This window comes from Pleurodeles waltl, chromosome 6, assembly GCF_031143425.1.
Source record: "Pleurodeles waltl isolate 20211129_DDA chromosome 6, aPleWal1.hap1.20221129, whole genome shotgun sequence".
In the NCBI taxonomy this organism is placed as follows: Eukaryota; Metazoa; Chordata; class Amphibia; order Caudata; family Salamandridae; genus Pleurodeles; species Pleurodeles waltl.
The window spans coordinates 1,197,214,725-1,197,235,649 of NC_090445.1; the positions used below are offsets into that span (position 1 = coordinate 1,197,214,725).

The window sequence follows — 20,925 nt, forward strand, 5'->3', positions numbered from 1 at the left end:
GTCCAGCCATCCAAGGCTGGCCAAACTGACTTGTGCACTTAGAGCTCTCAACCCGGCTGTGTTGAGCTGGGTGGAGACCAAGCGCAGGCTTCCGCTCCCGCTCCCTCCCTGAACAGCATTTCTGCCCGCTCAGCCCAATCCTAGTCCTTTGCTCATGCTGGTAACAGCATGACAGAAGCGTCGGGATTGGGTGGGGAGGGAAGGAAGAAAAGAAGAATCGAGACGGCAGGAGTGACGAGAAATACTGAGGGGGCAGGTACGTTTTTAAATTTTTAAAAATTATTATTGGTTCCCCCAATTTGCTCCCGCACTGCCTTCTGCCCCTCCACCCCTTCCTGGCAGCAGCCATTACTGCCAGTTTCGGTTGTGACCCAATTTGATCCCCAGCTATCTTGGGGGTGTTTTCCCCTCTCTTCCGGGTCCCACAGTGGTCAGGCGCCCAATCCTCTTTGCTCCCCAGTAGATGTCCAGGTCCCTTTTGTCGGGACTGCCCTGTGAGTCACTAGGCAGCTGCAACTCTCTCACCTGGCGCAGAAGTGTGGTGTCTGGCCGGTGCAGCCTGTTTCAGACAGCCTTGGTACCGGTCTCCTGGAATAAGGCTGGAACCAGGTCACATCTCCCCGCCTGTGTTGTTTGGACCTGGGTCTCCCTCCCTGTAGCTTTGCTTCTGGGCATTGGACCGCCACAGCCCTTTCTCCTGGAACTGCTGCCCGGTAAATAGACGGGCATGACCCTTTACACCGGTGTCACTCCCATAGGACCAAGCCGGTACCAGGTAGCTCCTCTACTCTGCCTTAACAAGTAGCAAGTGGTCATGTTGCTCGGGTTTCGGCTATGCCCCCACGTATAATATAGTGGACTTTATTGAATTATAGCCTTGCTAATTAAGTTACCAACATGGATTTCGATCCTGAAAAGTACTGAATTTAAAACACATTTGTCTCTTCTTTGAAAATAAATCTATAAATATGTAGAAATAATGATGTGAATTGCTTCAATGTTTTTTTTTATTTAGGGTCTGATTATCAAAAAAAATACACAAGATTGAAACTCAAGTACTCTCTGATGTTACTGCGGTAAGGGAGCTGTAGGGAAGCCTTGCATAACCTTATGTCTTGCCACCGAACCCATCACTCCTGGCCTTAGACTCTCCTATGCTACGCAAATATAAAAATATTACCTAGCGTGCAGCCATCCATCCACCCACACTACAACTGTGTTGCGAGGCCCCCAGCCAAACGTACAAAAATAAGAAAAAAGTTGGAGTTTGTAGGAAGCTGGCCTGTTGTGTGGTGAACACCTATGGTGTTATCACCTTATACCCTATACCAGGTATCCTCTATTAGTGAGGTGTAGGCAGTGTCTAGGAAGCCAGGGCTCCCTAGAGGTAGCTTTGGATGAGGAGCCAAGACTTATCTAGGAGACATGCAAAACTTATACCATGCCACTATAGTCACAGAGCACTTACACAAATGAAAGAACCACACAGTGTTACAAAAATAAAGGTACTTTGTTTTAGTAACACAAATACTAAAATACTGTATAGGCAATAATCCACTAGAAGGTGAGTAAACACACTATTATCTACACATTAGAAGTCAGGGATTGGCATAGAAGGCAATAGAAAACAGTGAAATAACAGAAAATAATGGAGACCCTATGGGGAGACAAAACCATATGCTAAGTAAGTGAAATGCGAAAGTTAGTCCCTCACCCACAGAAGTTGAATCTGTAGAGGGGAGCTGAAGGAACTAGGAACCCCAAAAGGTAAGTACCAACGTGTTTCCCAGCGACCAAGAGAGAAGAGGTAAATTACCTGTTTCTTCCCCAAACCCACAGGTAAACTTTGGAAAAAGACTATTCCAGACCCATGCAAGACTGGAAGAAACTAAAGGTGGATCCTGACAGAAGAGGACCAAGTCCAGCTTGAGTTGAAGGGTCCATTTGGGGCAGGAGCCACTACCCACCCTTCTGGAGTTTCAGGACCAGGTCGACGGTGAGGACAAGGAGTCGGCTATGAAGCACAGGAGAAGAGTTCCAGAAGTGATGCAGTTTATGTCCCACGTCTGAAGAAGAGTTGCAGTCAGTCAGTGGTGTGGAAAAACCACCAACAAGCCTTGGCAAAGGAAAGAGTCATAGATGAAGAGTCACAGAGCTGCTGGGGCCCAGGACGGTCCAGAGGGACTCAACCTAAGGAGGGGAGTCCCAGGTGACCCTCAGCAGTGAGGACAGTTGGAAGACAAGGAGGCAGCCTCAATAGGCAACTCACAGGCAGCAGGGAGGCCCACTCAACACAACTGGAGAGGAGTCCCATGTCGCTCCTGAAGATCACTTGTAAGGAGAGCCAACAGGCCTTGGTAGCTGCAAGAGTCGCAGTGCACAGTGGTACTGTCTTGCAAGGAAAGGCACAGGCTTACTGTCTCCCAAGTTGGACAGCTGGTAGAGAGGACCAAGGGGACCAGTCCAGACCACCACCTGTGTTGCAGGATCCACGCAGTTCTGGAGGAGAGAGGATCCATGCAGCCGGTCGTCGCTGCAGTTGGTGCCTGCAAATGCAGGGGAGGGATTCCTTCATTCCAAGGGAGATTCCTTCTTTCTTCTTGTGTAGGCTGAAGACTCGTCGCTCTCAGAGGATGCACAGCCAGGGAAATGTTGCAGTTGCTGGAAGGAGGCGGAGAAACAATGTTGCCAACAGGAGTCGTCCCTGGAGTTGCTGCAGATTATCAGTCCCTGGAGGGTCCAGTTGCAGCCCTGGTGGCCAGAAGATGAAGTAAACAATGCAGAGGACTCCTGCTGGAATCTTCGATATTGAATCTGAAGACCCATCCTGGAGGGAGACCCTAAATAGCCCAGGAAGAGGGATTGGTCACCTAGCAGAGTGACCACCTATCAGGAGAAGGCTGTGATGTCACCTGCCTCACCTGGCCACTCAGATGCTCCCAGGAGCCTCTGCCTACCTTTGCTTCAAGCTGGTGGAATCAAGTGGCCACCCGAAGGAGCTCTGGACACAACCCCTGGGGTGATGATGGACAGGGGAGTGGTCACTCCCCTTTTCATTGTCCAGTTTCACACCAGAGCAGAGACCGGGGACCCCTGGACTGGTGCAAATCAGTTTATGCAAGGAGGGCACCAAATGTGCCCTTCAAAGCATACCGGGGGCTGGGGAGGCTACCCCTCCCAAGCCATGTAACTCCTATTTCCAAAGGGAAAGGGTTTTGCCTCCCTGTTCCAAAGGAAATCACCTGTTCTCCCTTCCTCTTCTTGAGCAGGCTCAGCAGCAGGAGGGCAGAAACCTGTCTGTGGGGTGGCTGCAGCGTGGCTGCCTGGAAAACCCCAGAAGACTGGTAGGAGCAATGCTGGGGGGTCCTCTAAAAAGCCCCCAGAGTGCATGGAATCATACAACCAATACTGGCAACAATATTGGGGTATGATCTGACATGTTTGATACCAAACATGCTCAGGTTCAGACATCAGTTCTTTTCTTTCCGTACCAGCCTACGCGCTGATCCAGAGAAGAGCTACCTACCCCTAGTCATTTTTAGACTAACTGCGACACTTTTGTTGAATACTTTTTGACAAGCAAGTTTTGGATGTGTCGAGGGATGTCCCGAAGGACCAGTTTTAAAACCTGTGAGTCCTGTCACCGAATGATATCGTGACAAATCTGCATTTCGTCTGCCTTTGGTGTCCAGAGTGCGACCCCGACCTTAAGTCGTGCTCCGAGTGTCGGGCCATGAACTTTAAGGCTTTGAGGGAATGGTCCCTGAAGCTCATGGCAGCCCGACACTTGACTCCGATTTGCTCCTGGTCTCATTCGAGAGGAAGGTCAGGAGACCACTTGCGGAGTCATCACCATTCCTCTTTGTCCAAGTCATCAGGACAATCGGGTCACAAGAAAAAGAAGTCAAAGGTCAAACGTTCTTCGACTTCATCCCGTCGCTCGGATGCACCCGCCTCCGGAGCCTGCGTCTGGGTCGACTCCGCACCTCCCCAACTTTCTGGGAACCAGTACCACTCCTGCCCAGCTAAAAGAGTTCTACGAGGCCATGCGCTTCATCTTAGGGCAGACCGACCTGTCCTCAGCACCTTTGGCCCAGGAGAGTCAGTAAGGGCTCCCTCGGGTTACAGGTCGGCGGCTACGGATCCATTCTTGGATCCGTCCCAACGCCTTTTGTGCCAACGTGACCTTCTCCAGCATCAGGACAGACGTTGATACTCCTGACTTCGGTTGGGCCCGCAATCAACTTCAATCCTATACTTATCCCCGATGACCCGGAGCCAGAAAGGCATTTTTCATGGGATTTCCGGGGCCTAGGGCGGAGCCAGACCCTTCTTTCTATGGGTATGGATATAGGGATAGTGTAGAGGGGTTTCTTGACCCTTTAGAATAGCAGCTTGACCCTGACATGGACTGGGTTCCGGATTTGGGCGACTCTAGCAGACTAGATAACTCTTCTGACACTGGCATGCTTTCTCCTCCTACCGTAGCTACGGAGGGGGGAGCTTCATACTCCATGGTGGTAATAAGGGCTGCTGAAATTTTGGATCTCGAGCTTCCTTCTGTGAAAGTCAGGACTAACCTCCTGACCAAGGTGATTCAACTTGGGGCTTCCAGTTCGGAACCCCTCCTTCCCTTTAATGAAGCCCTTATGGACATCCTACTGGATACCTGCTCCAAAGCCAGCACAGGGGCTTCTGTGAATAGATGGTTGCCCGCTGCCATCAGCCTGCGACAACCAACCCAAAATTCCTGACCCAACATGCTACTCCTGAGAGCCTTGTGATCCAGGCTTCTTCATCATCTGGTGCATTCCCTTCCGCTTCCCGGGATAGGGAATCCCAAAGTTATCCAATCTTTTTGAAGAAAATGTTTTCTTCTGCCAGTCTAGCAGTGCAGTCCGTGAACACGGCATGCCTTTTGGGCTGATACTCCCATACTCTCTGGAATACGGTCATGCAAGTGCTGCCCCGAGTCCCAGAGGAGGCCCGGGCGGTTCTCTCCCAGGGTGTTACAGATGGGAGAGATGCAGCAAAGTTCATGATCGTTTTGGACCAGATATGACAGACTCACTAGGTAGATCAGGTGCATCAACAGTGGCCTTGAGCCACCTTGCCTGGTTGAGGATGTCTGTCTTTTTAGGGAATGTCCAGCAATCTTTAAGGGACATGCTTTTGATGGCACCCGTCTCTTCGGAGACAAAGCAGATGCAGCACTTAAGCGCTTTAAGGACTCTCAGGCTATCTCCTTCAGATCCAAACAACTGTTGGGCAGTTTAATTCTTCCATTCCTTGTGAAGGTGTTTGAAACATTTTTATTTAACAGCTACAAACTTCAGTTGAGACTAATAATTTGCTCCACCCTGACCGGGCCTTTTTTTGAGTTGCCCACAGTACTCAGTTGGTGGTACTTTATGTTCACAACAATTTAAGCCATAGGATAGGTAGAGTACGCACACTCTGGTCCTATTGGACCTCTCCACAGCGCATGACAACAATTATGACTATTCTGCTTCAAACATTATAGAACGAGTCCCTGCTCCCCCAGCTCACCTACCTGCTTAACTCGGAAAGGTGATCTGTCCTTCCCGTAATGGAGGGCCTTGCTGCTGCCTTTGTAGTCTTTGGGCTAGCGATATTACAAAACTGGGTATGCAGTGATTATCGCGGACCTGTGAAGGAGCGATGGTCGCCTATTCACAACTGGCAAGTGCAAAGGCTGGGGGCTGCTGCACGGTGACTTGCCCTGTGGTGGTGACTGACTGGAGAGCAAACGGTGGTGAGTTTGCTGGTTCAGCATGGCACCAACAGTTCTTCAAAGCTTTCGGTGGAGAGCAGGTGCTGTTACAAATGAGCAGAAACAGCTTCCTCTGCCGCTAGAAACTATTGCTAGCACCGGGCTGAATCAAGCAGTTAAACCCAGGGGACCCCGCTCAGATAAAGGACCGTCTCTGGCTGAGGCTGCCTGCACAGAGGCTGGATTAAACAATACTGTGCAGCGTGTAGGAGGATGGTTAATCAACCAATCACTCAGAGTATTTGTAAAGCGCTCTACTCACCTGTGAGGGTCTCAAGACGCTGAGCGGAGTCGGGCTGCCTTTGCTCGAACAGCCATGTCTTGAGATGTCTCCTGAAGGTAAGTAGGTCCTGTGTCTGATGCAGGAGGATGGGAAGAGTGCTCCACATCTTGGCGGCTGCCACTGGCGGTCGTTCTGTGGATGCGTGGGACGGTGGCGAGAGCAAGGTCGGCAGAGGGAAGCTGTTGGGTCAGGGTGTAGAGGAGAGCCGTCTGTTGAGGTATTCTGGCCTGGTGTTGGCCTTGTGAGCATGGGTGAGGAGTTTGAACGTGATTCTCTTGTCGACTGGGAGCCAGTGTAGGTCTCTCAGGTGGGCTGTGATGTGGGGGGGGGGGATGTTCAGGATATGACAGCAGACATCTTTAAAGCCGGGCAAAATGTTCAGTGACATTACCAGGGAGGGGGGCGGCCAGTATGATTTTGTCTTCTCTGAGGGACTGACAGCTAGAAGCAGTGAAAGGCGGTGATTCTAATCTAATTGAAGGAACCAATGCAGATCGGACAGCTCGGGACTTATATGTGCAGCCGGAAATGTTTCAGATTGGTCCAGGGATACCGATGACTAGCTCGTCACCAGAAGACTTTAATGGGAGTTATAGTACCTCTGTGTTGGGCATAAGTGAGACAATTTGTGAAAAAAGGGCAAATAAAGCTGGCTCTGGAAAGTTATGAAAAGGGAAGGCGGAGAGGAAAAAGTCCACAAGTGGGACAAGGGGGATGCAATGGGATTATACATTGACTTAGCAAATTTACACAAAGTTTGATGGGCCCATGCCAAGCTCCTCTTCATGTCCCTCAGGACCCTTAGAGTCCCCCTCGCTTGACTTAATTTACCGGACAATGATGCAACAGCATGTGCATACTCAAAGCGACAGCAGGAAGGCCAGGATTGCTAATAAGCAGCTTCAAACATCAGTGAGAATTGCCAAGGTCTGCTCAGAATGGAGAACGTATAACCGCTATTGAGACCCGTGTCACTGCACTAGAGTCCGATGTTAGCACTGTTGTGCAGCACTCTGCGATGCATGAATCACAGATTTCAGATATTCAGTGGAAGATGGAGGATTTTATAAATCGGTAGTGCCATAACAAACTGTGGATTCTAGAGATTAAAGAAGGAGTGGAAGGCCAAGATATGCTGGCTTACGTAATTAAATTATTTTGATGCGCCTTTTTGGAGCTCGAAAACTGGAATTGGGAACTTGATATACAGACAGTCCATCGGTTTCCGCTTCTTTTGAAAAAACCAAGAGATGAATCTACTGAAAATCAGAAGCAACCTAGGGTTATCATTGTGTACTTTATTATGGCAAGCTGTGTTTGAGAAGGCTTGTCCCGATTCAAAGAGAACCTTTGAGGGGATCTCTTTCTTTTCTCGTTCAGATTATTGCTATGCTACTGTGGAGAGACGGTGGCGACTGAGGCAATTGATTTACACCTTTCAGGAGAGCGGGTCGGAAGCCTACTTACTGAACCCTGCCCATTTAAAGATCGTGTATAAAGGCACTGTGCGCATGTTTTCATCAGCGATCAATGGACAAGCTAACCTAAACTGTGGACAACGGATAATGTATAAGTGGTAGTCACCTAAAGGGAAATGGGTTGTTTCAGGAGGAAAGGGACCACTTTTTAGTGACTGCATAGGAAGATAAACTGGATCAAAGGCTAAAGGGTTGGATATAGGTGTATTGGGGGAGGGAGGGGCAAGCAGTCTATCTTGCAGACCTAGCAGTCTGGCAGCCTCATTGCTGGATTGGGGCTGGGTTGGGGGGAGTAGTTTGCCAGGGGTTTGGGGTGAGGAGTGGGTATGGAGGAACTGATGAGATTGGCGGGGTTGGGGTGGGAGAGCGGTGGGGGCGCACAAAAGGTAAAAGGTTCAAATCCGGTAAATCCTTACTGACAGCTGACGTGGAGCAGATGTATTTGTATTTTTTTGTTTGGGTGACAGTATATACACTAACATGGCATGAGTAAGTAGCTTGCGCATCGCTCCACTAAATATTTGTGGGTTAAATGACATTTAAAAAAAAAGGCGCTTTGTGGCTGAAAGGCAAAAAATACTCAGGGCAGATATCATTTGTATGCAGGAGACACATATTACAGGCTCCAAGAAACATGTGCTGGAATTTCCCAGCTATGACCTACTGGCCTACAGTAGACAGGGGACAACGACTAAAGGAGCAGTGGTAGTGACACGCAATAGATCAGTAGAAATGACAAGGAAATCCACTGACAAATTAGGCCGCTGGGTGATTCTAAAATGCTCAATTGGTAGGGTCAAGTTTACATTATGTTCAATTTATGGATCTAACCTGGGCGATCTGGAAATAATTGTTTTTATTAATATTGAATTAGCGGCATGTGCAATGCCGATCATTGTATGTGGGGGTCCGAATATTTGTATCAATAGCAACTCATCTATCCAGAATCTTGGGTGATACGAGTGGGAAAACCCCGAGTTTTCCATGCAGTTCAGACCCTTGTATTGAGTCATGGACTTGTAGATGTTTGGCAGCAATGTAAGGCTCCCGACCCATGTTTTACATTTTTCTCCTTCCCCCACAAGAAACATGTTAAGTTAGATTATTTTTTAGTATAGAGTGTGGGGGGCTAATGATTGAAAAAGACCCAAGAATTATGTCCGACCATAGCCCCTTAGTGCACAAAGAACATTATCCCAAGACATGGTCATTCGACAGGGGGCTACTGTTAGATCAGTAATATATTTAGCACATGAAGAAATAGATACCAGATTTTTGGGAAATTAATTATGGGAGTGCCCCCAGCAATGTGATCTGGGATGCCCTTAAGGCAGGAATAAGAGGTGAGACTCTCAGTTTTGTTTAAATAAGGAGAAAGTGCACTTCCAACAAATGAATGCAGCTCAGGCAGAGTTGGTGACACTGGAGTCTCAGATAGTGGCGGTAGTTAGAAATGGTTTATCTTTGCATGAGGTTTTAAACACAATATCCGTGGTGAAGGCTAGATTCACCCAATCTTATTTGGAGAGGGTTGCGGTTAAGTTTGAGGTGCGTCACCAGGAATCTTATGAATTCAGTGAAAGGGTCAGCAAATTATTAGCTTTCAGAACAAGGCAAAAGATGACTTATGGTTCTATTAGCGAAGTCAGGGATAGAAATGGACACTTGGTGAGAGGAAATTCTGCAGGTCTTAGGGTGTTTAGGGAATTTTATCAGAACTTATATCAGCAAGATGCCAATACAGCAGAATATGAGAAAAATCAATATCTGGGCAATATCCCCGGTGGGCAGTTGCATGAAGATGAAAGGCGGCAGCTTGCGGCTCCGATGATCATTGATAAGATTGAAGTAGCATTGAGCTCACTGCCTAGTGGAAAGGCTGCAGGACCAGATAAGATCCCTTTAGAATGTTTAAGGTATTTGTCTTGGAATTGAGAAACAAGCTTCTCACACTATTTAAGGTTGTTCAAGGTGGCTCTCAAGCCCTCGTATCATGGCTGATAGCGAATATTATTGTCTTTTTGAAAAAAGAGTAGGACCCTCTGAAACCTGGCACCTATCGGCCTATCCCTCTAATTTATGGAGGCGCTAAACTCTATGCGAAGGTTCTTGCCACCAGATTGAGTATGGTGATAAGAAAATTGGTTTCCCCTTGGCAGCACGATTTTATCCCAGGGAAGGGGGGGCTACTGATCATGTCATGCAGGTTATAGCTCTGTTTGGTGCAATGTAGGTCCCTAGGGCTCTTATGTCACTGATTTTATTGGATGCTGAGAGAGGTTTTGACTGAGTGACCTGTACTTATTTATAGATGGTGCTTCAGAAGAACAACATAGACCCCGGATTTATTGGGGCTATTCAGGTCTTATATAAGAATCCCACTGCAAGATTGCAAATAGCAGGATCGGAATCTGAAGCCATCTCAATTTCAAGGGACACACGGCAGGGGTGTCCCTGTTTACCTCTGCTTTTTGCATTATATATTGACCCACTAATCAGAATGTTGTTAAACAACAAGTTAATCACTCCAATTGAAATGCCCGTGGTGGATGTCAAAACACTAGCGTACGCAGATGATAACACTGTAGTAACACCAGATCCTGTGACAACATTAATAGAGATAGAGAATTTTTTTTTTAAGATTTGTCAAGGTGTCGGGTTATCTGTTAAACAAGGCCAAGTGGCAGATAATGACTAATGAATGGATATGTTTGGAGGATGAACGGAAGACTGAGCAAGTCAAATATCTGGGATTCAAGTTAATAGCCAGCCTTGATACTATAGTGGAAGATAATCTTGCCCCAGTGTTAGCTAAGACTAAGAGAGAACTACACTGCATGAATAACTTACATTTTTCGATAGTAGTGTGATGTAATGTTATTAAAAAGTTCTTCCTCCCAAGGGTTCTGTGTTTCTTGAAGACCATTCCACTGGAATTTGGACAAAACTGGTTCAAAGGAATGGAAGAGATAGTAGTTTTATATGGTCTTTATCCAGTGCTACCAAGGGAGAGGGGAGGTTGGGCAGTCCCTAATTTCACCTTATACTATTGGGCTGCCTTCTTGCAATGTATTCAAACATGAATTATACCCGATTACTCTGGCAAATCGTTAGGAAGCCCCTCCGTCCATATAGACAATGATCTGGGGATGCTAATGCTGCCTTTTTTAGAATAGTGCAGCCAAGCTTCTTTAAAAAGGTTAAATATAAAACAGTAAGGCCTGCATTCAAATTATGGTGTCAGGTGAAGCGCAGAACAGAAATTGGTTGGTTTAGCTACTATACCCCATTGGGGAAAAACTCAATTCTTCCTGAGATTTTTTGTCACAATTACTATATAAAAGTGTCACAAGGAGGAACTTGAACATCAGATGATGTTTTTCTTTGACAGACAAACTAAATCTTCCTCGGAGACCTGAACGAGGAATTCTCTCTTGATAGTAAGGACTTCTTTAAATTCCTACCGATAAGATATTTCTTGTTACCTGATTCTAGGGAGAGTCCTTGCGAGGAGAAAGTTGCAGTGATGGAGCTGCTTGAGAGCCCAACAGATTGTAATATAAGTAATCTCTATCAGCCCCTGCTGAACTCTATGCAAGATGATCTGGGGAAACAAGCAGAGAATTGGAGATGACGAAATGGTTCCAGTGAAACATCGTTTCTAGCTTCTTTGGAAATGGGCCAGCTGGTATTACTCCTAGCTGGGCCACAAGCTCAGCATTATAAGATGCTATTCAATGTATATCATATCTCAGCCAAAACATCTAAATGGGGAAGGACAGCTGGTGTTACTTACCAACAGTGTAACCGTGCAAAAGCAAACTTATGCCTTATGTTTTATAGCTGTGACAGGCTTGTAGCACTCAAAACAGATATAACTAAGTTTTTGGCATCTGTCTTGCACCAGGAAGTTTGTTTAACTCGTATTATTAGGGATAGACGAAGAGGTGTGTGGGGGTCAATCTCAGTGGTTTGTGTTTTTGGCTATGGCTGCGATACGGAGCTGTACTGCATCAGATTGGCTAAAGCCTGATCCTCCAACTTATTATCAGTGCTTGGCCCAAATACTTTCGATGTATTATTTGGAAAGTAGCTTGTATGCAAGCTAGGGTAAGGCCGGCAGAAAGAGGGGGGAGTAAAAATGTGGACCCGCCGTCACAATGGTTAAAGAATGAGTAGCAGGAAGTGTGCTTAGGGAAATAAATTTGAAATTAGTCACTATGTAATGTTTGTATTGTATGAATCAGGATAATGAATTGTATAGACGTCAAGGATGATGTTTGGCTCTTATGTATCCCTCTTGTGCGATATACAAATAAAAAAAATAAGAAAAATAAACAGTGGAGGCCAAATTTCTGATTGGTGGAAATGACATCTCAAAACTCCACTTATCTGTCTGACCAGTAATTATGGGCCTGTGTCTGAACACCATTCATACTGTTCACAGTCCCGGCTTCCATCTCAATGCAGATCTGTCATCGGAGCATCAGGTGTCAATAGTAGCCAGAAACAAATTCTGGCAGTTAACATTGCCAGATTCTTCCCTTCATGGGCAGTAGCGATGATCTGCATGCGATTCAAGCATTAGTGCTGTCATACCTGGACATAAGGAACGTTTGATGCCTGGGAGTGACTTAAAAGTCACTTACCCCGCTCCAAATACTATAAAATGGTGCCACCTGTGTTATATCTGGCATTCCATGTTCTCAGCAAAACACTACTATTCTGAGGTATTTACATTGGGTGCCCAAAAGGACTCGTATTCTGTTTAAGTCTCAGATAATGTTCATTGTACTCTTCATGTCTCAGCACCGCTGTTTCTCGTGGTGATTTTTTTGCTATATGTACCAGCAAGATTAAGACCGAGAACCCTTGGATAAGTGACATCCCAAAAGCTCATACTGAGAGCTTTGTTGATCGACCCTTCTCTGTAATATCTGCCAGATAATAGAATAAGCTTCCCAATTAAATATGTTTGATTACGTTATCTGCTCCCCTATTTTTTAAGGCGCTGAAAACCCATTTTGTCAAGTAGTTTGGTTTGTTATCTTTTTTTTATCTGTATTCTTTTGGCGCTAAGAAGCTTTGGCATGTACGCTTGTGATCATTAATCCAAATAAGGTATGTTGGTACAGGGTGTAACATTTAAAAAAACATATAATTCATGGTCAATCTATTTTTCTTTAGCAAAATTACACATCATGTTCAGCATTCTCTAAAGATGCTCTGTATAAAAGTACATTTATTCCGTTCTCTGCCCACGGCCAAGTAAAACTGAAGCTTTGACTTGTAAACAACAGCCTGACACTGTTAAGCGCGTTGTCTGTTAATTCCACCTTGTTGTGGAATGCATTACCCATGCAAGCATTGTAGCAGAAGCTTTTTGCCATGGAGTCTTCAATAAACCTCATTTGCCGCATAGTAATCATTTTCGATTTTCAAAACTATCCCAGTGTTTAATCGTCCCATCCGCCCTCTGTCACTGGTTCCCAACCTGTGGTTCGGGGACCTCTGCGGGTCTGCACAGCCTCCTCAGAGGGTCCACAACTGCTTAGAAAATGAAATAATATTAACAGATTAATAAAGTGTAAATAAATAAAGTGGCTAAATGTACACTTGAACATTTTAAAATGTACTGTAAATGTCAACGAATTTGACATTGGAGGCTATCACTTAAAGTGGTATCCTCAGATTAATTAGTGGGAGCAGTGGAGGTGCATCAAACAAAATATAGTATGGACGATTAGTGGCTTCAGTTGAATTTAGAAAAAATCCAACTTTCATATTTAAATGATTTTTTATTATTTTTTTTAATTTATATTTGTTTGCAAATTAAATAAAATGTGTTATCATTTGGGTATGTGTTTGATGAATGCGTTAGGCTGGGGTCCCTGGCTTGCAGTAATGATTCAGTGGGGGGTCCCTGGATTCCAGTAATGATAAACTGGGGATCCATAGACGTCAAAAGGTTGGGACTCCTCTATGTCAAGGCTTCCATTACAGAAGGCAAAATTCTCTTAAACATGTTTAAATGTGACAGCAATCTGAGGCACACATTATTCCTATTATCTGTTGTGGGATCCCAAAGAAAGTCACTCCTCACGGTATTTGAATCAGAATGTGCTCATGCACGCTATCTGTTTTCAAAACTGTCCCTGGGCTTGCTTCACTTTCCAGAAACATCTCATGACGGTGTCAGTGGCACACTTTTAGCTTGTGATATCCAATTAGACAACCTGTTTTTTCAACATATTCAACAGAGAAATAAATAAAATGCTCTATGTCCAGCTTGAGTGAAACCATTGTCTGGTGACTGGAAATGTAGTTGCAGTGCCAGCTTAAGGGCTGGTGGAGCGGGTAAAACAATCTAGTTTGTCCCCCTTCTTCCCTGCCCCACATGACCTCCTCCTTAGATTTCCTCCCTGCCATCTGGCAAAAGTGCCTTTCATCTCTCCATATCCCTTCTCTCACGCACGTTTCATTTGTTCTAAAGCTCAGGTAAAAGCTGGCTTTACTAATCCACTCAGTTATCGGAATAAAATACAGCTCTGTTCTTTGCAGCAGTCATATTAACTCTCTGCGCTACTTTCTGATGAGTGAAAGCTGCCACTAGACAAAACTCCAGTCTCTTTCTCTAGCATTTCCGTTGCTGCCTGAAAGCTGGACACACAAGGAAATATGCAGCCGGTGTCTTAAAATCATATGTTTTTGCTCAACCACCCCCACCCCCCAAACCAGGTCAGTACCCCACCACCAGGTCAGCGCCCAGCACTGCCTTACCGGCACTACCCTAAAGCCAATCCTTTGTAGTTGCCTTGGAAGCTTTTCCTTTGGCACAGCAACCTTAAGCACCATAAATCCATGCCAAAGGCAGATGCACACTTTACAACAACTAGTTATCATAACATACCTTAATCCTTGTTCCTAGGCCCGTATAGTTAGGACCAGCTTTGACAGTTCAAGGTGGACTCGTCCTAGGGGAGCAGTGCCAAGACTGATTTGCATATGGGTTTGTATCTCTCTAAAGTGGTATAGAGATCAAAGGAATGATGTTCCGCAATGAAGCCCAAGTAATTACCAGTTGATGTCCCTGTTCATTGTATCAGAATTTGTGTTGCATTGATGGATTGGCAAAAACATGATCCTCTCAATGAGATCAGCAGGTGATCTATTTGGGCTTCTTTACTTGCTTTCTGCTGGATATGTTGCTGTTAGAATGCCAGGCCCATAGTAGATGGCCAGTTTGGTTAAGCAGGTTTTCGACACGAGAGAAATATTGTGCAGCCCACAACCTAGTGAAAGCCAATGAAAAATGTATATTTGAAATACAGTTATCTCAGTGCTAAAAACATTTTTGTCACACAGCCGAAATATTCTTTTGTTCAAAACTATAGCTGAAAATACTTCGATAAATACTTTAAAAAAATATAGCTGCATATCTAAATTTTTAATTTACTATTCTATTGATGTCAGATTTATGGTTGCTACACAGAATCACCGCCTTTTGAGCTACAGTGTTCTCACAAAGGTTTAACCAGCGTGCATAGACAACTCTTACCATATTTGTGTATGTGGACTTAAGCCACAAGTCAGTTCTTTCTGGGCTGCCAGCCATTGTCAGGAAGGCTCTCTAAGAATCGGCTGTCGGTGTGTGAGCATTGTAACCTTTCTATTTGTTGGTGATATATTTTAATTATAATAATTGGTCCTCATCTTTAGGGCTGAGTCAAAGATTTGGAATCCAATTATGTCCGAAGATGGAAAAACACATCCGTACAAGATGAACCTATCATCTCAGCCACAGGTAAACACACCCTTATGTTCGTTCTTTGAAATTTGTTGGAGACATCCAATGACCTAGCACCTTTTGTGTTCATTAAATTGTTATTTTTCTAGTTTACAAGTTCACAATTAAAAATAGTTTTACAAATAGTTCATAAAATGTAGAATGTATTCTACTTATATGCTGTCATGTGTCACTAAACCTAGCATTATTTTATTTATTGGGGATTACTCTGACATGTGGTACTACTAATGAGCAACTTCAGAGTGTTAAAAGATGTGCTATTAATCATTACAATGGGACAGACAGTTAATAAGATTTATGTTTTTGATAATTTCCACATGCTCCCAAGAAAGCTTAAATTGCATTCCCTATGTTTTGTTATGTTTGTAAGAACAAGGGAAGAGGCCTTATATTTATTGGTAAGAATGTGAGAGATTGTTTTTACTCCATCCTAATTCAAAAAAAAATTCAGCTGCATCAGTAGTTAAAAATGGTTTAAGGTAATTTGGGGAACGTAGAAGTACTGGGGAAATTACACATTAAATGGTCTGAGGAATGGGACTATGGCAACACAGATAAAAAGTGGTCCTCATTTTTTTACTACTTTTCACAGTTGTACATTAGATTTGTACTTATGATATACACAGCCAAGAATTCTATTCCTGCTATTTTGGACACTATTTGGCTTCTTGAATAATGTGATTTTCTGGCAGATGAGGTGAAGGAAGACACAGTGAGTCATATGCTATCTATTAGTGGAAGGCTGGCTAATGTCCAGCATGATGAGTGGGTACATATTTGGCTCTAAAGGTCATTTTCAGCCCGCAGTGCGGCGTATCTTGTTTAATCATTGTGCAAATATGTGTGAGTATATGTGGTTTTAAGCAGGGCTGGACTGACTATTTTAGCCACTCTGTCGTTTTCCCAGTTGGCCAGAGGGTATAAGACTGCTTTCAGAAATTAGTGGGTCACTATGTCCCAACCATAATACCCCCATGTCCCCATTCCAATTGCTGCTTCCCACAGTGGGGCTGATATGAAAAGGTTTACCAAGGCTGATTTTTGTTTATTGTCCAGCATATGTTTTGAAAGCTGTTTTCCTTCTTGCAGTATAGTATTTTCTAGTTCATGATTATGAGGAACTACTTAAGATACAGAGTAAATAGCAGTTATGGTGAAAAAGAGCATTGATTGTGGCCACAAAGTAAATCTGGAAGGTGAGGAAAAACAAATTCAAATTGTTAGTGTAAAACTGGTTAGTGAATACGGTGGTCTTATTTAAAAATGAGGACATTATGCGTAAGAGAATAAATAATGAAGAGTGATATAAGTTTGGGCACAATGTAATACTTGAATGAATAAGAAAGGAATGGAAGTATAGAATAAATGCAGTGATGTGTATTTATCGATGTTGTATACATTTAATTTTGCTTCTCTTTTAATTTTGTGTTTATGTATGTTTTATAAATCCTAGATTAGGACGTTGCACAGTAGATGGTATTAGACGTTTTTGTAATGGTCGATGTAAAAGAAAATATTTTGGTTATATATTTCCGTTAAAAAGAAGATTGTGAAATCACTGCTGTTTTTATATTTTCTTTTTTTCTTTATTCTATAAACCCTGATTACAAGAGGTCTGAGAAATTAGTAAGACTTTCCCCCACCCCTCATGACTTATGTATACCAGGGCCACTGGTACCTCTGGAGGTGGGGAAATGTAGCCCCGTTTTCAGATGGACCCTGGCTGTCCACATACAAATTGGTTATTACAGGGGAATCGCTAATTCAGTTCCAGTTCTTCATATAATTCCTCGGTTTAGCCTAGATCTTCACCAGGAGTTTTTGGCTGGTTTGGGCAGTTGAAAACTTTGGGTGAAAGCAAAACACTTGGAATTCCAATGGAGCCAGTAACTGCTGCTACCGGTCCCATCAGAGCTACTTGAATACTCTTGATGATGGCCATAGTGTTCTGTATTTCAATGTACTTCATGTTTTGTGTACCAAAAAACAAGGCGAGCAGGATCATAAGGCTCATTTAAACCTCTTTGATCCCAATAGGCTGCCTTTGGTTGTCTCTGCTGGCCTTCACATTCCATCTTGCTTGCCCTTTAAGCACCAATCAGTGTCTGCCCTTTGGACAACTGGTGACATTGGAATGGCAGAACTTCAAATGGGACATTTGGCACCATAGGCTGCACCCTAGCCATGAGCCACCTCCTTACAGCTCCTCCTGCTCACCATCATCCTTCTGGTCGGGAAACCTGTTAGTGTATCTCCTTTACTGTATGCATTTGCCACAATGGACCTTTGCTGCAAACCTTCATCTACACTTCGCTTTGGTTTTAGCCCATAATGGGTACTTGTAGCTGTGTATTCAAAGAGCCAGACCAAGGGGGAAAAGCTGCATACTTTGTATTGCAGTTCTGTATTGGGTGTCTGTATATCTCCTCATACTCATGGGAAGGACCTGAAGCAATTGTACATGGACTCTTGGAAACAAATCATGACCTCTTCCCTGCCCAATGTGAGCAAATTCAACCTGAATGCTCAAAATTGTAAAGGCCTAATGGAAATGGTGTCACCTTTTCTGCTGCCTGGAAAGTCAGCCCCTCACATGTTGTTAACTTGAAAAGAGACCCAGCATCATTATTTCAGTTCTTTGGTTCCGTGCTCAAATAGGCAGAGAATGAAAAATGTCCTAGCTATCATAATGGAAAATATCATGAATTCTAATATGTTTATGAATACGTTATTTTTTCCCATGTGCTGATTGGAAATAAAGTGTTACATTAACCTTGCTTGGATGCTGTGGAATAAAGTGAGGAAAGAGCAAAAATAATCCTCACTAACGAAGAGCTGTTTGATGATGAAGCATGACACCCAATTAGGTGTGTGAGGGGCCTTGCTCCTGACGGATCATATCCTTTGATCTGATTTGTCGGGTTATCTCTGACCCCTTCCTGCTCCTTTTTATATCTTAGTAACTGCATACTCTTTATTTTTAGCCAAGAACTCCAGCCTGCAACTTCTCCTTGCCCTTCTAGCCTTCCCTGCCATTCCAGTTCTGTTGCCTTGTTAGGACCCCTTTTTGGCCTAGCAGTGACTGAATCCTGCGGACAGCAATCTCCTGTTCTTGTCCAAGTGGTAAAATAGTCAGCATCTAACTGTGCGACCTCCTGTTTATTCAAAATTATTTTGCCCACCCACTTCCTTTGTGAGTTAGTACAAGCACCAGCAGTTCTCAGAGCCAGACATGTCCACCTTTCCTATGATATACATGCCTGCCTAACTTTTGTCAGAAGTCAGAAAAAAATAAGTCTAAAACATTTAAGTGATGTTCACTCCACATGGTATGGCATGTGATTGTATGGCATGGCATGGGTGATGGTTAAAAAGAAAGCACACTAATGTATGACAAGCCTTGGTATAGTGTGGTGTGGTGTGGTATGGTATGGTATGATATGGTACGGTGTGGTTTGGTATAGTTGGGCAAGTGAGGGAAAGGCACAAAGACAGAGTGGGAGGCAGCGAGCGGGTAAAGTCAGCGTAAATGGAGGGAGAGAGGGCAACATGAAGCACTATCTTGTGTGTACTACAACGAAAACAATAAAAGTCAGAAAAATGTAAGTGGCACATGTACTCCATATGGTATGGCAAGTCAGTGCATTGGATGGTATAGCCTGCCATTGTATAGTAGGGTATGGTAAGCACTGTCATTTTGTAATATGGTATGGTGTTTGAGAGAGGGGTCGAAAGCCACAGCCACTGAGGGTGTGAGGGAAGTGGGGCAAAGGCACATGGACTGAAGCATGTAAAGACAGCATCAACACACAAAGGAGAAAGGGCAGCACAAATGAATATCATGTGTGCAATAAAACTAAAACAGCAAAGGCCGTAAAGACCTAAGTGATATGCGTACTCTGAAAATAAACTTTCTCAACTATGGTAGGGTTTCTGAAGCAGTAGTAACGATGAAGATGCTACAGAGGGGTCAGAGGCAATTGGGACTGAGAGGAAGGAAGGGAAGGGCAAAAGCATCATGGACAGAGGGAAGGAGTGTGGCAGGGAGGGGACGAAGGCACAGAGATAGTGTTGGAGGGAGGAGTGGGTGAGTAAGGGCATCACGGACAGATGGAAGGAGGAAGAGCAACATGAAAGAATATCATGTCTGCAGTAAAACGAAAACTACAAAAGTGACAAACTCTGAAAATAAGCTTTCACAACTATGGTGTAGCATGTTTGAAGCAGTAACAACGTCAGAGAAATGGAAGAAGAGGGGGCAAATGCAACATGGACTTAGGGAAGGAGAGTTGGGGGGGGGGGCAGAAGCTCGAACACCGAGGGTGGGAGTGAGGGAGCAGTTAAAGGTAACTCAGATGAATGGAGGGCGAGAGGACAACATGAAAGATTATAATTTCAGTCCTACATCTCAGGCAACAAAAGTCAGAAAACAGTAAGTGACACGCGCTTAGGGTAACCAGAATTTTAAAGCCAAAAACCGGGACATTTCACAAAAATAGAATAAGGACAACATGTTTTCTTCAACTGAGCGCCGAGAATGACAGCGCTCGTCACAACAGAATAACAGAAGAGGCACTAAGAACACAAATGCCATTTTTAAAGCAAGTATAATGCCTGTTAATTAAATAGCTTTCCAATAACACCTGCTTTGTATTTCTGCTTTAGAAAACAAAAAAAATCACTTCTTACAGTTTTCAGGCGACTCTTTAAAAACCGGGACATGAGCTAAATTTCCCGAAATCTGCCCGGACAGCTGGTGAAAAACCGGACTGTCCTGGCAAATCCGGGACACCTGGTCACCCTACACCCGCTAATCAATTATGGTGCAACGTGTTTGAATCACTAACAAAGACGGAGATACTGAGAGAGTTGTCAAACGTCATAGGATGAGGGTGGGAGGGAGGTGGGCAAAGGCAACACGGAAAAACATATCTCATACAGCAAAACAAAATTCGGAAAAGTAAAATGAACACGCATAGTCTAGCCTGAAAATAAACTTTCTCTGCTCTGCTTGTTTGAAGCAGGAGAGGGCATGGGATGGGAACGGATAGCCTACAAACGGATGCCGTGTCATGGAGTGCTTCCTCACAGATGTTGTACTTAGAAGTGCGTTTTCCAAAATAAAAAAGTAAGGTAGCGTTAAAGTGCAAGAGCGGAAGGACACTCGGTGAGAAAGTAACCAGCATGGCCATGAGGGTCACACTCAACGACGAAATAAAACCAACATGTGCTAACTATCAAAAGCATGGAAATAAGAGTGATGATGAGGCCAACCAGTGGGAAGCAATGGGTGTGCTCCAAGCACTCTTTAAAGTGACAAAATGTCTTGCAAGCACTTGCGCTGTCCCAGACAAGACCTACACAAGGAAATAGTTCAAATTCCTAGCAGCAAACATGCATGGAATAACTCCTCTTTGTTGGCCCTATGGCGGCTGGTTTATGCTACTTCAAGTAGTGTGCACGACATACTCCTGCCTACCCAGGAGACCCATTGTTTGGCATTGCTTGTTTTACCCTGTCTGGTTCTTCTGCCATGATTTTTGCTTAAGCTACCTGCTTCAAT

At 44.3% G+C, this 20,925-nt stretch overlaps 1 protein-coding gene across 2 annotated transcripts in view; it reads left to right on the forward strand.

Moving 5' to 3' along the window:
- PDLIM1 (PDZ and LIM domain 1) overlaps positions 1 to 20,925 on the forward strand; it is a 325,465-nt gene that overhangs the window by 146,767 nt on the left and 157,773 nt on the right. For both annotated transcript variants that reach the window (XM_069240492.1, XM_069240491.1), the window contains exon 3: positions 15,275 to 15,359. In XM_069240492.1, coding sequence (XP_069096593.1) covers positions 15,275 to 15,359 — 85 coding nt within the window. The remainder of the gene's footprint in view (positions 1 to 15,274; positions 15,360 to 20,925) is intronic.